The sequence below is a fragment of the Limulus polyphemus genome, unplaced genomic scaffold (genome assembly GCF_000517525.1).
Source record: "Limulus polyphemus unplaced genomic scaffold, Limulus_polyphemus-2.1.2 Scaffold483, whole genome shotgun sequence".
Taxonomy (NCBI): Eukaryota; Metazoa; Arthropoda; class Merostomata; order Xiphosura; family Limulidae; genus Limulus; species Limulus polyphemus.
Genome location: NW_013666093.1, coordinates 122,867 through 145,807, shown reverse-complemented (window position 1 = coordinate 145,807; position 22,941 = coordinate 122,867). Strand labels below are relative to the sequence as shown.

General features: G+C 32.7%; 1 protein-coding gene across 1 annotated transcript in view; it reads right to left on the bottom strand.

The window, feature by feature from the left end:
• LOC106458540 (metabotropic glutamate receptor 4-like) overlaps positions 1 to 22,941 on the bottom strand; it is a gene marked incomplete at its 5' end in the record, with an annotated part of 43,669 nt that overhangs the window by 16,590 nt on the left and 4,138 nt on the right. Inside the window, 3 exons of the mRNA XM_022384787.1 lie at positions 13,299 to 13,418; positions 17,474 to 18,010; positions 19,234 to 19,430. Of these exons, the coding sequence (XP_022240495.1) occupies positions 13,299 to 13,418; positions 17,474 to 18,010; positions 19,234 to 19,430 (854 nt within the window). The remainder of the gene's footprint in view (positions 1 to 13,298; positions 13,419 to 17,473; positions 18,011 to 19,233; positions 19,431 to 22,941) is intronic.

Genomic DNA, 22,941 nt, shown 5'->3' with positions numbered 1-22,941 from the left:
CACTATTCGTTGATAAAAGAGTAGCCCAAGAGTTGGCGGTGGGTGGTGCTGACTAGCTGCCTTCCCTCTAGTCTTACACTGCTAACTTAGGGACGGCTAGCGCAGATAGCCCTCGTGTAGCTTTGCGCGAAATTAAAAACAAACAAACAAATACACTTGGAAGACGGGAAGATATTAGCTGGTACATGTTACACTTGAATGACGGGAAGATATTAGCTGGTACCTGTTACACTTGAAAAACGGGAAAATGTTAGCTGGTACATGCTACACTTGAATAAAGGGAATGTATTAACTGGTACATCTGCACTTGAAGGACAGAAAGATTTTACGAACTTTTTTAATGGTGACAGAGAGAGGGAACGAAACTTAACTTACTTAGAAGCAGCCCAGATACCTCCAAACTTTACAGTGACTATACAAACATAAGAAGACCTAGTGGAAATAGATCACAATAAGTTAAACAAATACAGCACTTATGATTCATTGAAACCTTTGAGTATAAACGGTTTCTATATATAAACATACGTATATACGTGTATGATATACACGCAAAACGTGTATTACCACTATTTCTTCGAGACTAATATCGATTGAACAAGTTGTGTATGTTTGCGTCAATACTATGATATGATAATGGAGGAAGGATAAAGTGGGATTTTTAGAAAATCACTGGATAAATTAACGTCTTGATGGAATATTAATAAAATTGAAGCAGCCGCAACATTCGAATTAACTAATCACTTTTTAAGTATGTTTATCAATCGATCACTTAGTCTAATTATTAGTTAGTTGCTAAGTAGTAACTAGTAACAAAATAGTAACTAATTAACAATTAGTTACTTGAGACAACGGTTGATATTCAACTTTCACAAATTAATCGTAAGAGCTTAAAACTACTATATATTGAAATATATATAGAATGCGTACTCATTGTGTTGAGAAACATATTTACAAAATGTAAGCCCCTTTATATACACAGAAACTGCTAGATGAATTTATAATTATATCAAATTCCATAAACCACGAGTTTCAAGTCACTTGAAACTGGTTTTTAATGTTTAAAACATATATGAATAATTCCTCAACTGTATGGCATAGATTTGTTAAACTTAAAGATAATGTTAGCAATTTTCGTTACTAGATCGATATGTGTCTGATTTATATTATGGCAAATGGTCCCAAAAGTAGGATTTAGACCCTTTGTTTTTAATGATTAATATCATATTGTTTTACTTTGTACGTCTAGATCATTATTTTCTCAAGAGATGTCGCTGTCACACTTGCTTGTCTACATCTACGAAATGTTACACCATTCAGTATTAGAACTTTCACAAAACGTTGCGACCATAAACTTTACTTAGATTCTGCCGTGAACAGTTAATATTATATTGTTTTACTTTGGTTGATAACACTCCCGTTTACATCCTCACAAGATGTCGCTGTAGGCCTGCTTGTCAAGGAACCACATTTCGAATCCTCCTGCATATGTAACGCCAGATTTGGCACAGTGGCTACAAGTGGCGAAGATCTCAAAGGTACTTGCAATGTATTTCGCACAGACAGATTATTGTTGTTGTATCCTGAGTTGTTGACTGTGGAATAACCTAGAGGAAATAATCAGATAAATTGTTTGAAAGAAAAGCACAAGTTACCATCATTTATTTAATCTAGCTTAACATTTCACCCGTCAAAAACATGGAATCATAGTGTTTCGTATTTTACGGAGCCAGATTTAAAAGATCTCTTTAAAAATGTTGTTCCTTAACAACAACAAAATATTTATCATTTACCAACTGGAAGAACGAAAATGTGACAAAATGCTATGAAAGTTGGTGGTGTTTTAAACTCACACAGCTGTGCTGCTAATAAATGAACTCTGATGATATCAGAGAGCTTAAACTTTACTGAAATAACATGTAAGGAAATGTCTCGATAGATAAAGTTTGTTTGCTGTCCAAGAAACTTTCAAAGTAAAATAACCATTCAATATATATATATATATGTGTGTGTATGTATATGTACAAGGAAAGAAATCCAAGATTAGAAAATGTCAACGCATACACAGTTTATATCCCAGTTTACGTAAGGATGTTGCTGAGGAAGAGAATTTTACCACTATAACTGTTCTAGTTTTTATGGACTGAAGTAGGAATTACATGTTTTAAATAATTTTCCAGCTGTGAAACCTTTGCCTGTTAAATAGGATCACATCGAGGTAATCTCGTAAAATTCTGCGAAAATGAAAAATACAGAAAGAACAAAAGAAAATGCTTCTTTATTAAACTTTGTAACTTTTCTATTATGTACAAACAAGGGTTCTGTCAACCATACAAACCATATAAACCAAGTTTTAGTGTCACATTCCTTCCTCTTTATTGCTCTTTGTACCAACGATTGCAGTAAAACTACGGATTTGACACGAAACTCCTGTGTTAATAATTGTGAATATCAGCGAGTTACGTTCGATGAACCTCAACATCAGTAGCGTAACAGTTTTTATAAGTAGCGAGTTTCCAGTAAAACTATTTAAACACGTGCTTTACAATAATGACGATGTAAGTCTCCTAGGTTCTTTCCCTTAGAATTTTTTTTTTTATGATTGGTTTTTAGAAACATTGTGAAGCCTGAAAAACTAATCTAACAAATGTTTCTGAACTCTGGGATCTACTTAGAAGTAAGTAAAATATTGGTTATTCATGTTCACTTTGAATTTGTTTGTAGGGTTTCAAAGCAATGTCTTCTGGCTTTCTCTGAGACTATGGCGGACAGCGATTATTTCAAACCTTTCTATAAACTATAAAGTGAAACGAATTCACGTAGTCTTGGAAGGTTTTAGCAAACAAAAAAGCGAACAGTGCGACTGCCTAAAGCCCTAGCCTTGCGAGTGTTTGAATAAACAAGAGACGGAAATTAAATTTTACAAGAACATGCTAAAATACAAGCCGGGTTTCGCGGAAGAAAGCCGACAAGTATCCTTTTTCTAATGCTAGACAAGCAATAGGACAAAGCAGTAGTTTTTATTTTATTTTTGACAGAAGAGCCAGCTTACGTAGATGCTGAATTCCTAAGGCATCACATGCATTGCACAACAGCAGTCTGCCAAGTGGAAAATACTATAATGGAAGACATTAAAGAGCTCTTTGATGTTACACAGATTCAAGAGTTCATTCTTACTATTATAGTCAAAGTCTTGAATGTTTTTACATCTTCTTGTACCGGATTTAATGTGCTCTTCAGTCACAAATAGGTCTCAAGATGTTTACCTTGAACTTGTTCGACGAAGAATGAAAAACAAACTAAAGATGTGGTTAGAACCAGTGAACAATGAAGACACAGTTAGAACCAGTGAACAATGAAGACACAGTTAGAACCAGTGAACAATGAAGACACAGTTAGAACCAGTGAACAATGAATACATAGTTAGAACCAGTGAACAATGAATACATAGTTAGAACAAGACATAATACTTACATTTATATGATCCAACAAAGTAATTCTTTTTTTTAATTAATGAAATATTCTTGTAAAATATTCCCTTCGTTTTTGCTTCCAACCTTCCCCGGGTTTCACTAGCCGCGGTGGGCAAAGCATCGATAGCCCTTTGTGTAACTTTGTGCTTAACAATGAAACAAACTCTTCGCTTTTGTTTTTGTTTTTTTCTCCGTTGGAATTAACTTATGAAATCAGTCGTATGATATCAGACAGTGAAAAATTCGTGGCTCCAAAATAAACGGATGTTTTCATGTGGACTTTTCAAGAACTTTCACGTGGACTTACTGTAGCAAATTAATTTTACACTGAAAGAATGGATACATAATTCATAAAATATTAAGAGTTTTCGCGAAAAATCAAATTAATTTCACGCTAAATGAATGGATACATACTTCATAAACTATGAAGTGTTTTCGAGAAAAAATTTAATTAATTTATTACGCATTATTTTCTAGCTTTACTCTATGTCGACTTTGTAATTCAAAAAAACATAAACATGATGAGTTGGACTTAAAACAAATAAGACAAGTAACACATCATTCAACGTTTATAATAACTCTTCTTAGGGCAAAAAATAGTTTACTATGTTTCTTTGTTGAATTTCACTCAAAGCTACACAAGAGCTATCTGTGCTAGCCGTTCCTAATTGTGAAGTGATGGATGAAGGGAAGGTAACTAGTCAACACCACCCACCGCCAACTCGTGGGCTAATGTAATCGCATAGTGGGATCTGACCGTCAATTTTATAATGCACCCACGCCCCCAAAGTGAAGAGCGCGATTCTTTCTTTCTTTATTTTTTGGTGGTAATGGTACGTGAATCACATAGCTTCAGATCCACAGTCCGGCAAGCAAGCCATTGGGTTACACCCGACCATTTTACTGTGTATAGAAACAATTTATTTCTTATGAGTTTATTGTTGTTTGTTATTAAGCACAAAGCTACACAAATGGCTATCTGTGCTCTGCCCACCACGGGTATCGAAACCCATTTTCTAGAGGTATACGTCCGCAAACATACGGTGCCACTGTGGGGCTTTATGAGTTTAAAATGTTGGTTAAGATATAACGTAATAAAAGTTTTGACAACATTACACCACATCCTCATCTTTTTACCATGAATAGTGAGCGTCAATTCGTCATATTATAACGTCTCCACGGCAGAAAGGGTGAACATGTTTGGCAAAGGGTTTTGATCCTGAAAATTGCGAGTCGATCGCCGTAACCATTAGGCTCACTCATAAAGCGAACATATCAGAAGAAAGCTTAGGAAACATTTTGAGTAACGTAACATAGTAAGACAACACGATTCTATTTCACTAACCCTAAAGACTGACGAAACAGATGTGCTAGTCTTTTAGCTTCCTTTTATTTTGTAAACAGTTAACAAAAACTAAGCTTCACAAGTTCTGCTAGCTCATTCAGTGTTATTTTGTTATAGTTTCGCTATTTACTCTAACGTTATCACAACCAATAAAAACAGTACAGATATCGTGTGGTTGAGACGAACAAGAGGTCTATCAAGATCTCTAATAAAAAGCTGGCAGTCTGAAATAAGCTATGCATTGTTCTACGGAAAGGAGAGAAGTTAATCATATTTTATTGTTGATTTCCTACCATATACATCAATGGGTGTTGTACGATTAAATAGCTCTGTCGGTAGTTCGTGAACACTACATGCTTGTTGTCTCCTGCATCTCATGTGTTTTCTCGTACACACTATCACGTATGTAATAAACTTGAAATCATAAAGAAACAACAGGTTTCTATAATCTTAATTTATAAAAAAGTTCCGCATAAAATACTTTTCTAGTTTAAGTTGTTTTCTCTTTTTGTATTCTCTTGGCCTTATTTTTGAGAAGAAATATATAAGTTAGATAAGTATTTGTTTACTGAAAATATTCCAAGAACAATTTAGTAGCGTAGACCAAATAGTTTAAACTGACTTTCTGTATGAGCTGATGTAAACACTAGCTTAAGAAGGAAATTGCTTCACCAAAATGTGTGAATATGTACAAATATTATATACATTTCGTATATTTTTTTACACAATACAAATTAATCTCGAATTTCTATTAATGTTCTACAATTCATTCATACGTTTTCTCTCGTATCTATCGTTTGATATAACTGCATAAATATGACAGTCGATCACTTAATCAATGGGTATAAGTTTGTTTAATTATAACAAATATTAAGGCAAAGTTCTCAAAAATGTTTTGTTTTTTATAAACATGTTTCACGAAATAGATGCAAAGCATTGTCAAATTTGAAAGTAAAGATATAATAATGTGAAATAACCTTGAATGTATGTGCCCATAAAACCATTAATAATACTCAACTCAGTACACCCTTGGAATAAAACAAAAATATAAATGAATAATAATAATAGCATTTGAAGAAAAATAGAAAAAACGAAAACAGACACACAACAGTTGAAACAAAAATAACTTTTCTATCATATTTACCATCATTTATAAGAACTTTTGGCGTCAATTGTCCAAATGATGAACTCTGTCCAAGACTGGAGCTTCTATTGTGAGGAGACATGACGCTTTTTTTGGTGTTCTTTTCTGGCTTTAGTAGAGCGATGTAAACCTTGGGAGCAAAGAGACAAGCCAACTGGACGGTACCGCTCAAGCTGAACAAGAAACTGAGTGTGACTGCTCTGATGGTGGTACTGGTACTGAGGACGAACAAAGGAAGGAATGCCAGCCAGATAACACAAGTTGTATAATTTGTGAACGTCAGGTAACGGGCCTCGTTGAATCCATCTGGGCATTTTCTGGTCTTGAAGGCGTAGACGGTACAGAAACCAATTAGAATAAAGGGATAAATCAAGCCAACCAGGTACGAGGCCTTGTCAGAACCACGGCATATTAAAATATTTTCCTTTCGAGTTGGATAGATATGACTAACAGCTGGCCGGTCATAAAACAACCAGAAAACTGTGATGACTACTTCTATAGAAACTAATATAGCGGTGATAACTAGTTGAGAACGTGGGCTCGTGTAGCGAGGTTTCTGACATGGCCTTTGCCTTCGTTGGCTAAAAATTCGTGCAATCCGATTGGTTTTGGTAACAATAGAGGCGTAACAAAGTGTATAGCAGAATCCCAAAAAGAAGCGCGTGAGACCACATGTCCATGGCGTTGGCTTGGCCACAATAACAAAAGTCATGCAGTAAGAGAGAAAAATGCCAAAGAGCAGAAGATAACTGAGCTCTCTACCAGCTGCTTTGATGATTGGAGTATCTCCATTTGCCCAGAATACCAAAGCCATGAAGACGCTGGATAGAATTCCAAGACCAGCAAAAGCCATCGTTCCAATTGCCCAAGGATTGGTGAAGTACAAGAACTCTTCAGGAATTGGTAAGCAGTTACTTTTTGTGGTGCTAGGTAATGTTCCCCAAGGACAGACTCGACAAGTATATTCATCCTCGAGATACTCATACTCTGAACAATCAGTGCATAACCAACAACATGTGTCGCCCTCTCGCTGTAGCTTCCTTTGGCCCTGCTCACAGGGTTCACTGCAGAAGGAGCGTGGAAAGCCTGGATCTTTTTGTTTAAACCTCAGTTCATCCTCGTGTAGTTTGAGAGAGACTTTTCCTTCTTCACCTACTTCAGGACGCAAAAATTAAAGCTCTATCACCAAACCATATTTAAATTGTTCTAGTTTTGGCGAGAATAGCACAAAGAAAATAATATATATATATGATTTAAGTATTTTAAAGAATTAGCTCGAGGGCTACAATGTATAAATTTGACTAAGAACAATTCTCTGAATATTCCAACAATACTATCTTTGGGGGCATCTATATAATTCTTATTACATTCAAATTCTTTCTGGAGCATCTCTAAAAGTATTTCTGTGGCTAAAATAAAAGCAAGTTGCTTTTTTCAAATGAATATTTGAGATTTTTGTTTTGGGAACACTCTCTTTTTCAGATTTCAAAATACGTTGCTCAAATTATACATCCAATTGTTTTGTGATGAAGAAGTGATTACGAGAACCGATGTCTTTCATTAATAAACATATTTCAATACATATTGACAAAAATTAATTCTGCTGTAGTTATTGAGGGTATTTACATACAAAAGCTTTGCTAGAAATAATGCTTAAAATGTAATTATTTCAGAAAATTACTTCTTAGTCATGAATTGATATGGAACAGTAAATATAAGTCTTTGTTTGTTGTTAAGCACAAAGATTCACAATAGTAGTTATCCCCATACTTGGCCACCCAAAACATACCGCCTCAGAGGGGGATCGCCAGGTGACTGGAGATCAAGGGATGCCACCCGAGGGTTACATAACTATTACGTAATATGCAAATTATGCTAGTTTGGCTTGATGGATGAAATATATTCCTATGCTATTTATCTACCCTTATATGATTTGCATTGCGTCTGACAGTAAATGAGTTCTTGACACAATATTTCATTTTACACATGTTAACAGTTACTTTATAGTTCTCAGTTATAAATTTATCTGTATTACAAAAGTGGATGATATTTCTATAGACAGTGTTATTATTAACTTCTGTAGGATTGCATACAGGTGTCAACTTGTCTCAACTTATAGTTTCATTTATATATTGAACTATATTCAATGTGTCTCTATAAGCGGATGGTGTTACTAATACATTTAATATCCTGCTGAAAAGTTTTATCACACCTAATGTTTCGTTTTTATAAATATTGGACGAGAAAGTTAGTATAGCCAATTGTGTTTTTTTATGATTTGATACACATTTAACAAACTGTAGTATAGTTTTCACTTCTATATTTGATATGCATAACATACTTTTTACAATTATCGTGATGAAAAGGACACTTATTTAGCTTAGCTTTATAAGTAGATTTGTTCTGATAAACTTTATAGAATCTCAGTAAATAGTTATGTCTAACTATTACTTTTCTTACCATTTTGTAGATATTTTCATAAATCTTTGTCTAGAGCTTGTTTCTTGCTGGTTTGGAACGTAATGCATAAAACATTGTGGTTTTAGAGTAAACTTCTAAACGAATTTCTTTATATGTAAATCAAAATGTCTGCAACGATTATCTTGCACAGAGTTCTAATTCATGCTGATATTGTCTAAGAAGTCCAACTCAAATGGCGTTGATTGTTAGAAAATACAATGAATAGAAGATGTCAACATGTGGCCAAATAATCACTCCCTTCATAAAATTGGTGCAATATAGGGTCAATAACATTGAGAGTAAATGTCTGGAATTAGAATGTTTTGTAACACAGACACACACACATGCATATATTCATTATGTATACATATACTAATTTGGAATGACATCGGAAATATACGATAATATATTGTACTAAAATCATGAAGTCAGAAGTTCTATTTCCATATCTTTTAAAATTTCAAAACCAGTTTATTACACTATAACAACTAAATTAATTAATTCACCAATATACAATTTCACACACGAATTAATTTAGTTTATAAACTATAGTGTGCAGTTCTTGTAGTTTAATCATACAAATCGTACTTTACAAAACATTTTATATACCCTAGTTAGTTATAACAAGACATATATCATCTAAACTTTGTATTCTTTATTCTTTACATCCCAGGTATATTTTTATACATAATGAAAGTTAGTTTATTTACATTAGATCTTGACTTTTTGAAAGTCTAATTTTGTTAATTTTAAATATTAACAAGCTTCTGATCCCATGTTATGATATATAATTGTTTATTTATGATCATATTTTGATGTTTCAGACTCAAAAGATGTAATTTTTTGTATTTTTCCTCACATAGATTTTGAAACAATGTTATGGTAACAGGTATTATCTTTTCACTTACAAATTGTACAAATCCTCAGTTACAAATCAGTGTTCATGCTAAAGATCCAATGCCTGATAGTTACATGTCTAGCTTAGTCCTTTATGATAAATTACACACCATGAATATCAGTTTCTAACAAGTCTGTTTGAACATCTAATACAAGTCTCCATTTATATTTGTTTTAAAAATGTCATTTGTGTCGTAGCCCAATATACTACCATTACTATATTTAGTAAAATCACACACTTAACAAGCATACAGAAACAATTAATTAATTAACAAAACTTTAAGATATTCTGAATGAATCTAAGTTTCAAATGGACAGCAACTGCCTGTTGTGGAACCTACAAAAGTAGAGGACGACGTTTCGAAAGTCTTCCGCCTTTCGTCTTCAGGTATTATATTCACATAATCGTCTTAGTTTATAAGACACTGATGTACAACCTAATGTAATAATGCTGCTGTATATACGTATTCTAGCATGTTATTAATGGAATAGAATAAACCAACATAAACAAAACATAGTAGTTTATATATATATCAACAAATATAATGCTATTAAATACATTAATTGTCCATAGGCGATTAAAATCAGCACTATAAAGTAATAATGAACTTCATACGAAACAAAAACAACATCATAATGTGACGAAAATTCAGAACTATTCTTCCATTATTTTACTGATTCGAATTAATGCAATCATAGAAAGTTTCTTTATTTTAGAAACTCTAAACAAAATATCACACACTTGAAATCCATAACTGAATTGACTGTCATGTTGAACATTAGCTCTTAACCCTCGCATTAACCATCCCATACAGCTTACATCTGACGTGTTTCACAATAGCCTAATATGCTATCATCAATACATGTAAGTGAAATCACAGACTTGTCAAGTATCACACAAACAGCTTGTTAATATTTAACAATAACAAAATTAGACTTTGAAAAAGTCAAGATCTAATGTAAGCAAACTAACTTTCATGAATTCTGAGAAAACGAATGCATTTAAAGGAGTGCTATGTCTAAACATATAAATATAATAATGAAAGACGCAAAATTCAGATGATATATGTCCTCCTGTTAAAACTGACTAGTGTATATAAAATATTTTGCTGTAAAGTACGATTCATACTGTTGAAATACAAGAATTGCACATTATCGTTCATAAACTAAGTTCATTCATGTGTGAAATTATATATTGGTGAACTAATATGTTTAATTGTTATAGTGTCCATAAAATGGTTTTTAAATTTTTAAAGATATGGAAATAGAACTTCTGACTTGTCAACACTGTTTAACGTAATATATGTTTGAAAGTGTCGTGACTTTAGTTCGATATATTCTCGTATATTTCCAATATCATTACAAACTAACTTTCATGAATTATGAGAAAAATAATGCATTTAAAAGAGTGCTATGTATAAACATGTATGTAAGTAATGAAAGACACAAAAACGTAATTGTCCATAGGCGATTAAAATCAGCACTATAAAACAATAACGAACTTCATACAAAAGAAAAACAACATTATAATGAGACCGAAATTCAGGACTATTCTTCCATTACCAGTTCTCTTTGTCATTCTTAAGGTATAATGGATAATGTTGGTGGCGATAGCGTCCAAATAGGGATAATCCACCTATCAGACATGATCACGACGCCAATGTCAAACTCGCCAGTAACTAAAGAGAATCAGTTACTGTCTGCAGCCAGTTGTGGGTAGGCAGTTACCCTTAATATTTCGATATAACCTTAAAGTAGAATTAAACTGCCCTAAAATTCTACAATGTAAAACTCCCAACCTCCACCCTTTTCTTTAACTCATAAGACATAAAAAGCAAAATATATTCTTTTGGTCGCATGATAATGTTGTTTTTGTTTTTAATATTTATATGCGTGCATGCACATATGTGTGTGTGTGCATTACAAAACTTTCTAATTTCAGACATTTACTTTCAATGTACCAGTTTTAAGAAAGGACTGGTCGTTTGGCCACATGACGACCTCTCCTGTTCTTTGTATTTCCTAACAATCAAAGTTTATGAATGTTAAAAGAGTTGGATCTCTTTGACAGTATTAGCTTGAATTAAAGATCTGTGCAAGATAATCGTCGCAGACGTTTTGATTTATTCATAAAGAAATTTGTTAAGAAGTTTTACTCTAAAACCACAACTTTTATGCATAAAGTTCCAAACCAGCAAGAAACAAGCTCTAGACAAAGATTTGTTAAAATATCTATAGAAAGGTAAGAAAAATAATGGTTAGACATAACTTAGATCCTATAAACTTTAGTAGAACAAATCTACTTATAAAGCTAAGCTAAATAAGTGTCCTTTTCAGGACGATAATTGTAAAAGGTATGTTATGAAAATCAAATATAGAAGTGAAAACTATACTACAGTATGTTAAATGTGTATTAAATCATAAAAAACACAATTGGCTATACTAACTTTCTCGTCCAATATTTATAAAAACGAGACATTAGGTGTGATAAAACTTTTCAGCAGAATATTAAATGTGTTAGTAACACTACCCGCCTATAGAAATACATTTAATACAGTTAAATATATAAATGAAAACTATAAGTTGAGACAAGTTGAAACCTGTATGTAATCCTACAGAAGTATAATAACATTGTCTGTCTATAGAAACACAATCTGCCTTTGTAATACAAATAAATATATAAGTGAAAACCATAAAGTAATTGTCAACATGTGTAAAATGAAATATTTTGTCAAGAACTTATTTACTGTTAGACACAATACAAATCATAGTTATAGAGGTAGATGAAGATCAAAGGAATATATTTAACCCATAAGGCCAAACTAGTGAAATAGTAAGGTTGTATGTTAAATTATTACATGATATTTAGATATGTCACGACAAATATGTTCTTTTCAAACAGGTATTTGCAAATAAAGTTAAATACTATTCATTAATCAATCATCCTACAAGCTATGGTAATATTGTCCTTAATAGTATCTGTCTATAGTAACACTATCCTATGAAACATTTTGTCAAGAACTCAATTATTGTTAAACACAATACATGGAAATACAATCGATAAAGAATATAAACATTGCTGACATGTTGACACAACCTACGATTAGCTCATCATCCTATTGACCTATCCGCCTATACCAACACCATTCTTAGTAACACGTATTTAATGTTTTACTTATAAAGCAAAACTGTAATTGGGATAACAAACGTTTCAGTATTGATAATTGTAAACACTATGTTATTCAAATTAGATTAAATTATTAATTTTAAGACTTTGATTGTTGCTATAAAGTTGATGTCATTTTGATTTACATCACCCTCTGATGGTTCGCTCGAGAACTATCTATGTGATCATCATACCCACACGCCCTCTGGTGCCACTTCGTGGAACTATGACCCTTGCAGCGCGATCTCTGGTGCCTATTGCATACCAGTTACGTGACCCTCAGGTGTTGACATAACTTATATATTACGTAATAGTTGTGTAACCTTCATACGGCATCCTTTGATTTCCACTCATCTGGTGACTCCCCCCCCCCCCCCCTCGAGATGGTCATCCTTTGGGTACCCAAGTATAGGGTAACTACTCACAATAGGATTTCTTTGCTCTACTCAACTTAGATATCGAAATTAGATTTTTAGGCTATTACTAAGTGAACGATATCATTTTATTTCTGAGAAACAGCAAACCTTAAGGCTATTTTAGGCACTACAACTTTATTCTAATATGATATTCGGATTCATCTTTTTTTAGCATTAACATAATGATTTACTATGACTCGAGACTTATCTAAAGTGCAAGTAAAAGAATGTGAATACCTTATGTCTGTTAAACACTGGTTGTTCTATGTTTGCATGGTTAACTTGAAAGATGTTTACTGATTAACAGAAAACGTATGATAGACAACAGAACATGTAACCTTCACTATATGAATTTTGAGCCACAAGACCATTTCATAAATTGCTTCTAGTTAATACTTACGAATATAGGAGCCAACATTGCGCCAGGTATAATTACCTGACCTCTTCTGGAAATTGAAGATACTATATCTGGGTGGAGCGTCACCACTCGGAAGAAATCGGAAAGTCTTACCATTTTCATCTAAACACATAAAAAATGAAAAATAATTTAAAGTTTTCAGAAGAAAAGCCTGCATTTCAGAAAATGGCTTACCATAAACCTTACTAATAACCATAAACACTACTATTAATAATAAATATTACTACTAACCATAAACATTACTGCTAACCATAAACATTACTACTAACTACAAACATAGCTACTAACCATAAACATTACTGCGAACCATAACCATTACTACTAATTATAAATATTTCTAAACCATAAACATTGCTACTAACCATAAACATTTCTATTAACCATAAACATTGCTACTAACCATAAACATTTCTACTAACCATAAACATTGCTGCTAACCATAAACATTACTACTAACTACAAACATAGCTACTAACCATAAACATTACTGCTAACCATAAGCATTACTACTAACTGTAAACGTTACTACTAACCATAAACATTGCTACTAACTGTAAACGTTACTACTAACCATAAACATTGCTACTAACTGTAAACGTTACTACTAACCATAAACATTGCTACTAACAATAAACATTTCTATTAACCATAAACACTGCTTCTAAACATTAGCATTGTTACAAATCATAAACATTGGTATACACTGAAATCTGTCATTTTCGTTCAAAGTTATTGTTCTTTATAAAAGGAAAAGGCCTGACAAAATGAACAAAATATTTTATTGGTTATACTAATTTATATTAAAGGAAACCATCTTTCCAGTGTTCACATAAGGTAACTTAACAATAATCAATCCAAAATATCCACCAGGTAGCTCCTTATATTACCGCGAACTAAATCATTCCAAGGGAAACCGAGGTGATATAGCTAGATTGTTTGTTTGTTTGTTTTGAATTTCGCGCAAAGCTACACGAGGGCTATGTGCGTTAGCCGTCACTAATTTAGCAGTGTAAGACTAGAGGGAAGGCAGCTAGTCATCACCACCCACCGCCAACTTTTGGGCTGCTCTTTTACCAACGAATAGTGGGATTGACCGTCACTTTATAACGCCCCCACGGCTGAAAGGGCAAGCATGTTTGGTGTGACGGGGATTAGAACTCGCGACCCGCAGATTGTGAGTCGAGCGCCCTAACCACCTGGCCATGCCGGGCCTGATATAGCTAGACGGAAGACTAATTGCAACACAGCGCTGTACTGAAGAACACCATGTTTTATAGGATTTTCAATCCTTCTTTAGTCAAGCATTTAACATATGTAAAGATTTTAAAGATGAATCACCAAATGTCTGTTTCAATGAGTTTAATGTGTAAAGATTTCGAATGGTAATACATAATTTTCAAATGACAAACAAATGGAAGAACTTGATGCAGTCCATCACTAAAGGTTGTCGTTCTTGTTCACTGAGATGGCTTTACTTTTATCATCTTGAAGTTTATCAGTTATATAATTATATTCCAATTCAGCATATTCCTTTAAAAGCACGGAAGACTAACGTGATTTTATGATTCTAAATACACAATGTTTAATATTAACGGATAGAGGTTTGAACATCATATAGGGAGTGTTATATTCAATTCCTCAAGCGTATTTTATTTTCATCCTAAGTTTGTTGAAAATCAGCATATGTGGCTTCACAGAGACACTCAAAAACGCACATCTCTCTGTAACTGTTCCGTGTATTTTTAATTTAAGTACCTTTAAAGTAAAATACATTAGAAGAGAGACAGTCAAACACTATCATTATTTTTCGTCAGTCATAAATTCAACTACGACAGTTCTTTGAAAGTTAATTTTAAGAAACTAAACTTTAAAACGTACATTTGCACCTAACAATGTTAAACCTAAACAAACCTAAAAAAAGAGGGTAGAACAAGGTGATCGTACTCATAGAGTATTATATTTTATGCCAAAAACAATTTAGATTCATGAACTTGCAAAAAAACTGTGTCTGGAGGGATTTTTATAATTATAATGTCCAGTCACCAAACAGTGTAAGGTAATAATAACATATTTTCGCCAGCCGTCCCTAACTGTGAACTGATATTTAGACGGTTTGAATTTCGCGCAAAGCTACACAAGGGCTATCTGCCCTAGTCGTCCCCAATTTAGCAGTGTAAGACTAGAGGGAAGGCAGCTAGTCGTCAACACTCACCGCCAACTCTTGGGCTACGCTTTTACCAACGAATTGGTATTGACCGTCACATTATAATGCCCCCACGGCTGAAAGGGCGTTGGTGTGACGGGGATTCGAACCCGCGACCCTCAGATTGCGAGTCGAGCGCCCTAACCACCTGGCCATGCCGGGCCTGATATAGCTAGACGGAAGGCAGCTAGTAAACAGAACACACCATCAACTCTTTGGCTACTCTTATCTGATCGAATAGTAAGATTTGACTGTCATCCGTACAAGTGCAGAGTGTTATTATAATAAAAGTTTCAGTGGCGGAACGCGAACATTGGACCTGCAGGTCCATAGTCTGGCACGCTTACCACTGGTGCTTGGTAAACGAACGTGTTAAGGATGATGTATAGTAGGATTATTCTAAGTATCACGTACGTGCAAATGAAACACTAATGATATCTGCTTCACTCTTCAGTACGTATTTATCTACGAAAATCCATACGGGGGGGGGGGAGCTTCACTGCGTAGCTTCCGCAAGTGGGAATCGAAACTGCATTCATTTCGGTGTAGTATTATAAAATATTTATATAAATTATTTATTTTGAAAGGATAGGATAACCACTGATGTATTCAACTTGTTTGTTCGCACTTTAGACGAAATTTCTTTCATCAAAATAGTTCTAAAAAAAAACTTGTATCACTTTATTAAATAGATTCAGAAACAAATACAAAATTTTCTCATCATATTAATATAGAGAATAACAAAGACTATTAAACTCTAAAGTTACCGATCGGCTTTTATATATAATTTTTTATAAACTATTTATGCATCAACTTGCTTGGGCCATGACTTTGTTGGTTACAGGACAACTCATAACACATGACTCATCCAAACAATTAAACAAAATATCATTAATATTGCAGTTAATCCCACTAGTTACTGCTGAGGTTCTTTGTGCATTTTACTTAGAAATTGGGTGATTTCACCCATGTTTTGGTCAGTTCTTTACACTGTGTGTTCTGTTATGAAAAAAACAACAACATAAAATTACTTAATGTAATGCTATCTGTGGACGCTACAAAAGCTAGTCGGTAACTTGAGGGTTAAAGAGCTTTAGAAGATACTTGAATAGAGTGCTCAGTAGTAACACTCAGAGGACTCTGTGATGGTTATAAGAGTGAAAGTAAATCCCTTAACGTAGATGGTGGGTTGTAGTGTGTTACGTTGCTATAGCCCAGCCGGTCTGATGAGTTCTGATATTGGGAGAAAGGATTCATCGGCACTGGATATAGCAGATATAATGTGTTTGACATATTGTTACATTCTTATTGACTTTCACTCATAAGTGCTTATAACGTCATTTTTACGCATGTTATTTGTTGAGCTATTCATAACAAGAATATAGGACAGAAAGTTCAAACAGAAGTTTGTTGTTAAGTTATATATAGAATTTCTCAAAAAGTTTCTGCTCCTGCCTTACATCTAGAAGAAGACAAATGTATTTGTTTATTTATTTGTAGTTAAGTACAGAGCTACACAATGAGCTATCAGTGCTCTGTCCACCACGAGTATCGAAACACGGTTTCTAGCATTCTAAGTCCGTAGACATACCGCTGTGCCACTGGGGGGAGAGACTAATGTAAGAGATTAACGTTGAAACATTATAAATTGGAAAGTGTTGCTATTCTTTTAAGGGTTTTAAATGTTTAGATGTTTAATTCAAAATCGTATATGAAGATTATCGCCATAGAAACTCTCCATTGCTTAGAAACGTAACTCTAAAAATTTAACACGAAGCGTTATTTAAATTTTCGGTCAATGGAATGGTCAATTAATTCAGAAAGGAAGTAGTCAACATGATACAATCAAGACTTCTGTAATACACACTGTCTATTACATAGACACTCACAAATACCAGTTACCACATGAAGTTTGAATCAGTGTCATGAAATATTTTGCATTAGCTGAAATTACCTTTGAATTTTATTTGTTGTAGATATCCCTTCAACGTAGGACCATCTATTCGTACCATGGCATCACAAAGGCCTTCTTCTCCACCACAGACATATTTATGCAAATCGTGTAGCGCATGCGCAAAGGCATAGGCAGCATCTCGTACAAAATGCAAAGCCGGAGTCTGCGTGTATCCGTTACTCGGTGAGATCCTTTTGTTGGGAGAGCACCAATGTTGATACTTGTTACTCCATGGTGTTTCGTGCAAACCTTGATATTGGCAATGGAAATATTCTTCCCAGAATTCGACAAACCAAGGATTGTCTTTGTTGTTTTCTGGGGTCAGGCTGGTAAAATACTGGTCAAAACCTCTTATAGAACGCACTAAGGGAGAAATGGTTATAGCGCCCTCTAAAATTTCCTCGATATTTTCCACGACACTGTTATGACCGCTCCAGCCATCGCTCCCAATCCATACAAATCGTTTTGTAACCCCTAATCGGTTCGCTGCCATCATTACGTTTCTTGTGGTTTGTTTATCGGCAAATACCACAACAACTAGAAATATAGCATAATAATAATTATCCAAAAAAATCATCTAATAACAGTATAAACTCTGAAAACTGTTAAATACAAAATATTTTATGATTATTTAGTTTGTTTATTAAACATGTTATTTCCAACAAAAGAAATCAACCAGGTTTTTTTTTAAATATATATATAATACCGAGAATTCTTTTTTAGAAAATCCCTTAAATTTAAACTTTGAGTATCGAACGGTATCTGCAATGCTAGACAAAAATACAAACTGAAGTAATGTGTATCCTAAACAAAGTACAAAATTAAAACAAAAGCCTAAAATGTTCTAGATAAACAACAAATGAGCTCCGATTTGAAAATTTATGTTGTATTTAAATGTTCGAAGAACAAAATACTGAAAAGAAATGCAGTGATTCGATTTTAATGTAATAATATTTTTCACAAAATATTTAGTTTCATTATCTTTAGATAAACCTCACCATTCAGCTTCGTGTCCGTTCTTTCTCATTTAAGCTAGAATGAACTTATGTAATTAACTATATTACAATAATATCCTGGCTATACGGGTATTGTGCTGTTAAAATGCACGGACTTTCTTACTAAGTATTATCAGACATTCTTTACAGAATTTCATTCTAATCAATTAAAGTTAATTGATTAGTCCTATAATACGGATATTTAAAATATACTTTTAAAAAAAAAGATAATAAAATAGCATAGGAATGTTCTCTTTCTCTGTGGCTGACTTCAGCATAATGTCAAATTATTTAGCGAATTTTAAATATTCTAGTTATGATTTTTTTTTCAGAAAACGTATTATTGTTTTACAATAAGCCTAAAACAAAGCAAGAACTATTTTTTTTTTATTTTAACCCTCAAGATTCCGATGGACCAATCGGCTTTTTGAACACACATTCAAAAACTATTCATGCACAAAAAGTTGCCAGAGGATCTATGGTTTACAGGGTCTGTAATAACACAACTCATAATCCAAAATGTAAGCAAAAATATCATAAAAGATTAAATTAATCCCTTATCATTATAGTTGACGTCCTTTTGTATTTTTATTTAGAAAATGAGTGAGTTACCCATTTTTTTTATTAGTTCTTTACACTGATGGTTCTAACAAGCGTGAGAATAAAGTCAATTAATATGTATGATATTTATGGTGTTAGTATGAAAACAAGTCGGTTATTTGAGGGTTAAAGGTTAACAATATTACAAAGTGTGTTGTGGCTTACCTCTTGCGTTTGTTTTCTGTCTGAGATTCTGAATAACCGAGTCGTAGTCGTGGTCAGTAAAGTGATCAGTATTGATACTCTGAGGATTTGAAAAACAGATATTGTAGTTTGGTGCCAAGTCTTGTAACTTTTCGTAACCCTTGTTACCATAGTCGGTGTTAGAGTAAACAATTGAAACGTAAGTCCACCGAAACTTCCTAAAAAGATTAAACAAGTCAGTTAATAAGCAAACAACAAGTACCTAATTAAACAGGCCTGCGATGGTTTAACTGTCTTGAAAGTTTTACATGTTTTACAGTAATTCCTGTACGCTGAATGCGAAAATGATATCCATTTTTCTCCATCACGTACAGAATTTTCACAAAACGTCATAACGCAATACATAACAGAAAGACCACAAAACGTAGTTTTGAGACTTAAAGACGTAGATTTCACGAAAAAAATCAGGATGAATTAGGATGCATATTCGTTGGACATCAATGTTCTTCCCTTTTCTTCAGTTTGTTTGTATTTTTGTTAACAAACATAATAATAGAAAATGTTCATTGTGGTAAACGAAATAATAATTTGATCTAAGTAAGAGTTTTTTAATTCACGATTTGTAGAAAATCCTTACGTGATAGAAAAAAATGAATATCATTTTCAAAATCTACGTAGCTGAATTATGGAAAATCCGTTATTAAAACCAAAACAATTATTATGAAGTTGAAATTCGCACGCCTGTGTAATCATTTTTTCAATGGATTCGTTTTTCTCATTGTCTCGTTAGGTTAGATATCAAATAACATAGCTCTTTGTTGATAAGTTAGATAATTATGGACGTTACAGTCGGCCAACTAACTTTTCAATAACCCTGTAAGTTATTTGAACGTTTACATGTTTTCTACGTATATATATTCAACATTTGTTATCGATCCCCTATAATGTTTTGTGTTCTAAGTTACATGTGGACAAAGTCTAGTATTATCTTTAAAACAAGATCACACAATTAACAAATGAAAACAATATTTATGACTTACGTCATATTACACTTTTTCAGACAAATGAATGGTATGATACACCACTACTGACGTCATAAAAAGAGTCAATTTTACATGTTAAATTAATTGCGTTAAATAAAGAGGAAAACTGTCTGAACTAATTAATGCAGGGCTGACTTTTCTTAGCCCGTATAAAAAACTGTCTGAACTAATTAATGCAGGGCTGACTTTTCTTAGCCCGTATAAAAAACTGTCTGAACTAATTAATGCAGGGCTGACTTTTCTTAGCCCGTATAAAAAACTGTCTGAACTAATTAATGCAGGACTGACTTTTCTTAGCCCGTATAAAAAACTGTCTGAACTAATTAATGCAGGACTGACTTTTCTTAGCCCGTATAGACAATCTATTTTTCCGACGAACTCCTTCTGTTCCACCTTTAAATTAGCGATGACAAAGCACTTCATGAAATAAGAAATTATACATACTTCAAGAGACTGTATATTGTTAAAATACTTTATCCTTACAAGTTTTAACAGATTCATGCTCAAATTGTCCACTTCAATATCTCAGTTCCTACCAATATACTGTTAAGGACACTTATATAGGGACTGTTGTGTATTGTTAAAATACTTTATCCTTACAAGTTTTAACAGATTCATGTTCAAATTGTCCACTTCAATATCTCAGTTCCTACCAATATACTGTTAAGGACACTTATATAGGGACTGTTGTATATTGTTAAAATACTCTATCCTTACAAGTTTTAACAGATTCATGTTCAAATTGTCCACTTCAATAACCTAAGTGACTATCAATGTACTGTTAGGGACACTTAAGTTCTAATTAAATAACATGTGACTCCCCTTTATGGATGGATGTTTATTTACATATTTTGTTTTTGTACCTTACATGACACGCCAATTTTACTAATATCAATATTACAGTCAATAACAACTTCAACCAATAAAAATGACAGAAATGACCTGTAGTGCACTGATTAAAAAAACAAAAAAAGGAAGAAGAATTTCTACAAACACAAACAGATGAATAAATAAATAAGTAGATAGACATATAGTATAAAGTAATCAACAGTATAAAATGACGTTAATTCTTAGTACAGGTAATAGAATCACAGGTCATTGTTAAATTCTAACTCAATTATTTTAATATTTTATATTTTAAGAAGCAAAAACACTTCAGAATAATGCATGGTAACCTGAATGTTTATAAAGCTTTCTTTAACTTCTTGTAACTATAACACACATTAGTTGTTGCAGTATTTATATATTTGGTATTCCAGGTTTTACACTATTCAAAGAAAACAAAAACTTTTAATCTAGCCATGGGTACAGATGGCGCTAGTTGTACGCAGCGGTAATAAAACTAGATTGACCAAAACCATTAGCAGATCTATCAGTCAACGGAAATATGAAAAATTTGAATGTTGTTAAAAACTCGTAAGATATCTCATTTGTATGGACGTTCAATCTGGTATTAGTTAGATTTACTTCTCTTGTTAACTAGTATCTAAAGAAACTCTTTAACTTGTCTTATTTCTCCTGGTTCGTTGTCTCTTCCAAGAAAGTCTGAGTTTACTATCCTCACACTCGAAGTTGAAAGAATGAACTGGATCCAACAAATCATAAGGAATTTAAAGTAAAAATAAACTTTAATGTAGCTAAATCACTTTTAAGAAACTAAGATTTAATGTGGTGATTGCTAAGTTAATGTTCTAATACCAGTTGTACACTTGACTGACTACTGACCTGATTTGCCCCCGAACATTATTTATGACATTAAAAATAAAACATGTATTCACTGCACTTCAATAAAGTCTAATTAGAAAATACAAAGGAAGTTTACGAACAGCCAATAACTACAGTGAAAAATAAGAAAACACATCGATCAAACATAACATAAATTATTTTGAAGTATCATAAAAATATTGGTGATGATGATATTAAACATGAAATCAGTATAATGATAATGAACGTGATATAAATTGTGATATTGACACCGAAGATAAGATAAATATTGTGATAATGATAAGAAATATGAAAAGATACTGTAGTAATAATAGTAAACACAAGATGAGTATAGAAATAACGATACTTAACATGAGATAAATATTGTGATAATCAAACTAAACATAAGATTGTGATAATGATTCTAAATACGAGATAAATATAGTAATAATTATAATAAACGTGAAATAAATATTGTGATAATGATACTAAACATGAAATAGATATTGTGATAACGATACTATACGTGAAATATATATAGTGTTAATGATACTTACTATACATGAAATAGATATAGTGTTAATGATACTTACTATACATGAAATAGATATAGTGTTAATGATACTATACGTGAAATATATATAGTGATATTGATACCTACGTGAAACATATATAGAGTGATACTGATACTTACTATACGTGAAATATATATAGTGATATTGATACTTACTATACGTGAAATAAATGTTGTGATAATGATAATATACGTGAAACATATATAGAGTTAATGATAATCATTATCACGTATATATAATGATACTGCTACTAAACATGAAATATATATATATAGTAATAATGATACTATACGTGAAATATATATAGTGATATTGATACTTACTATACGTGAATTATATATATATAGTGATATTGATACTTACTATACGTGAATTATATATATATAGTGATATTGATACTTACTATA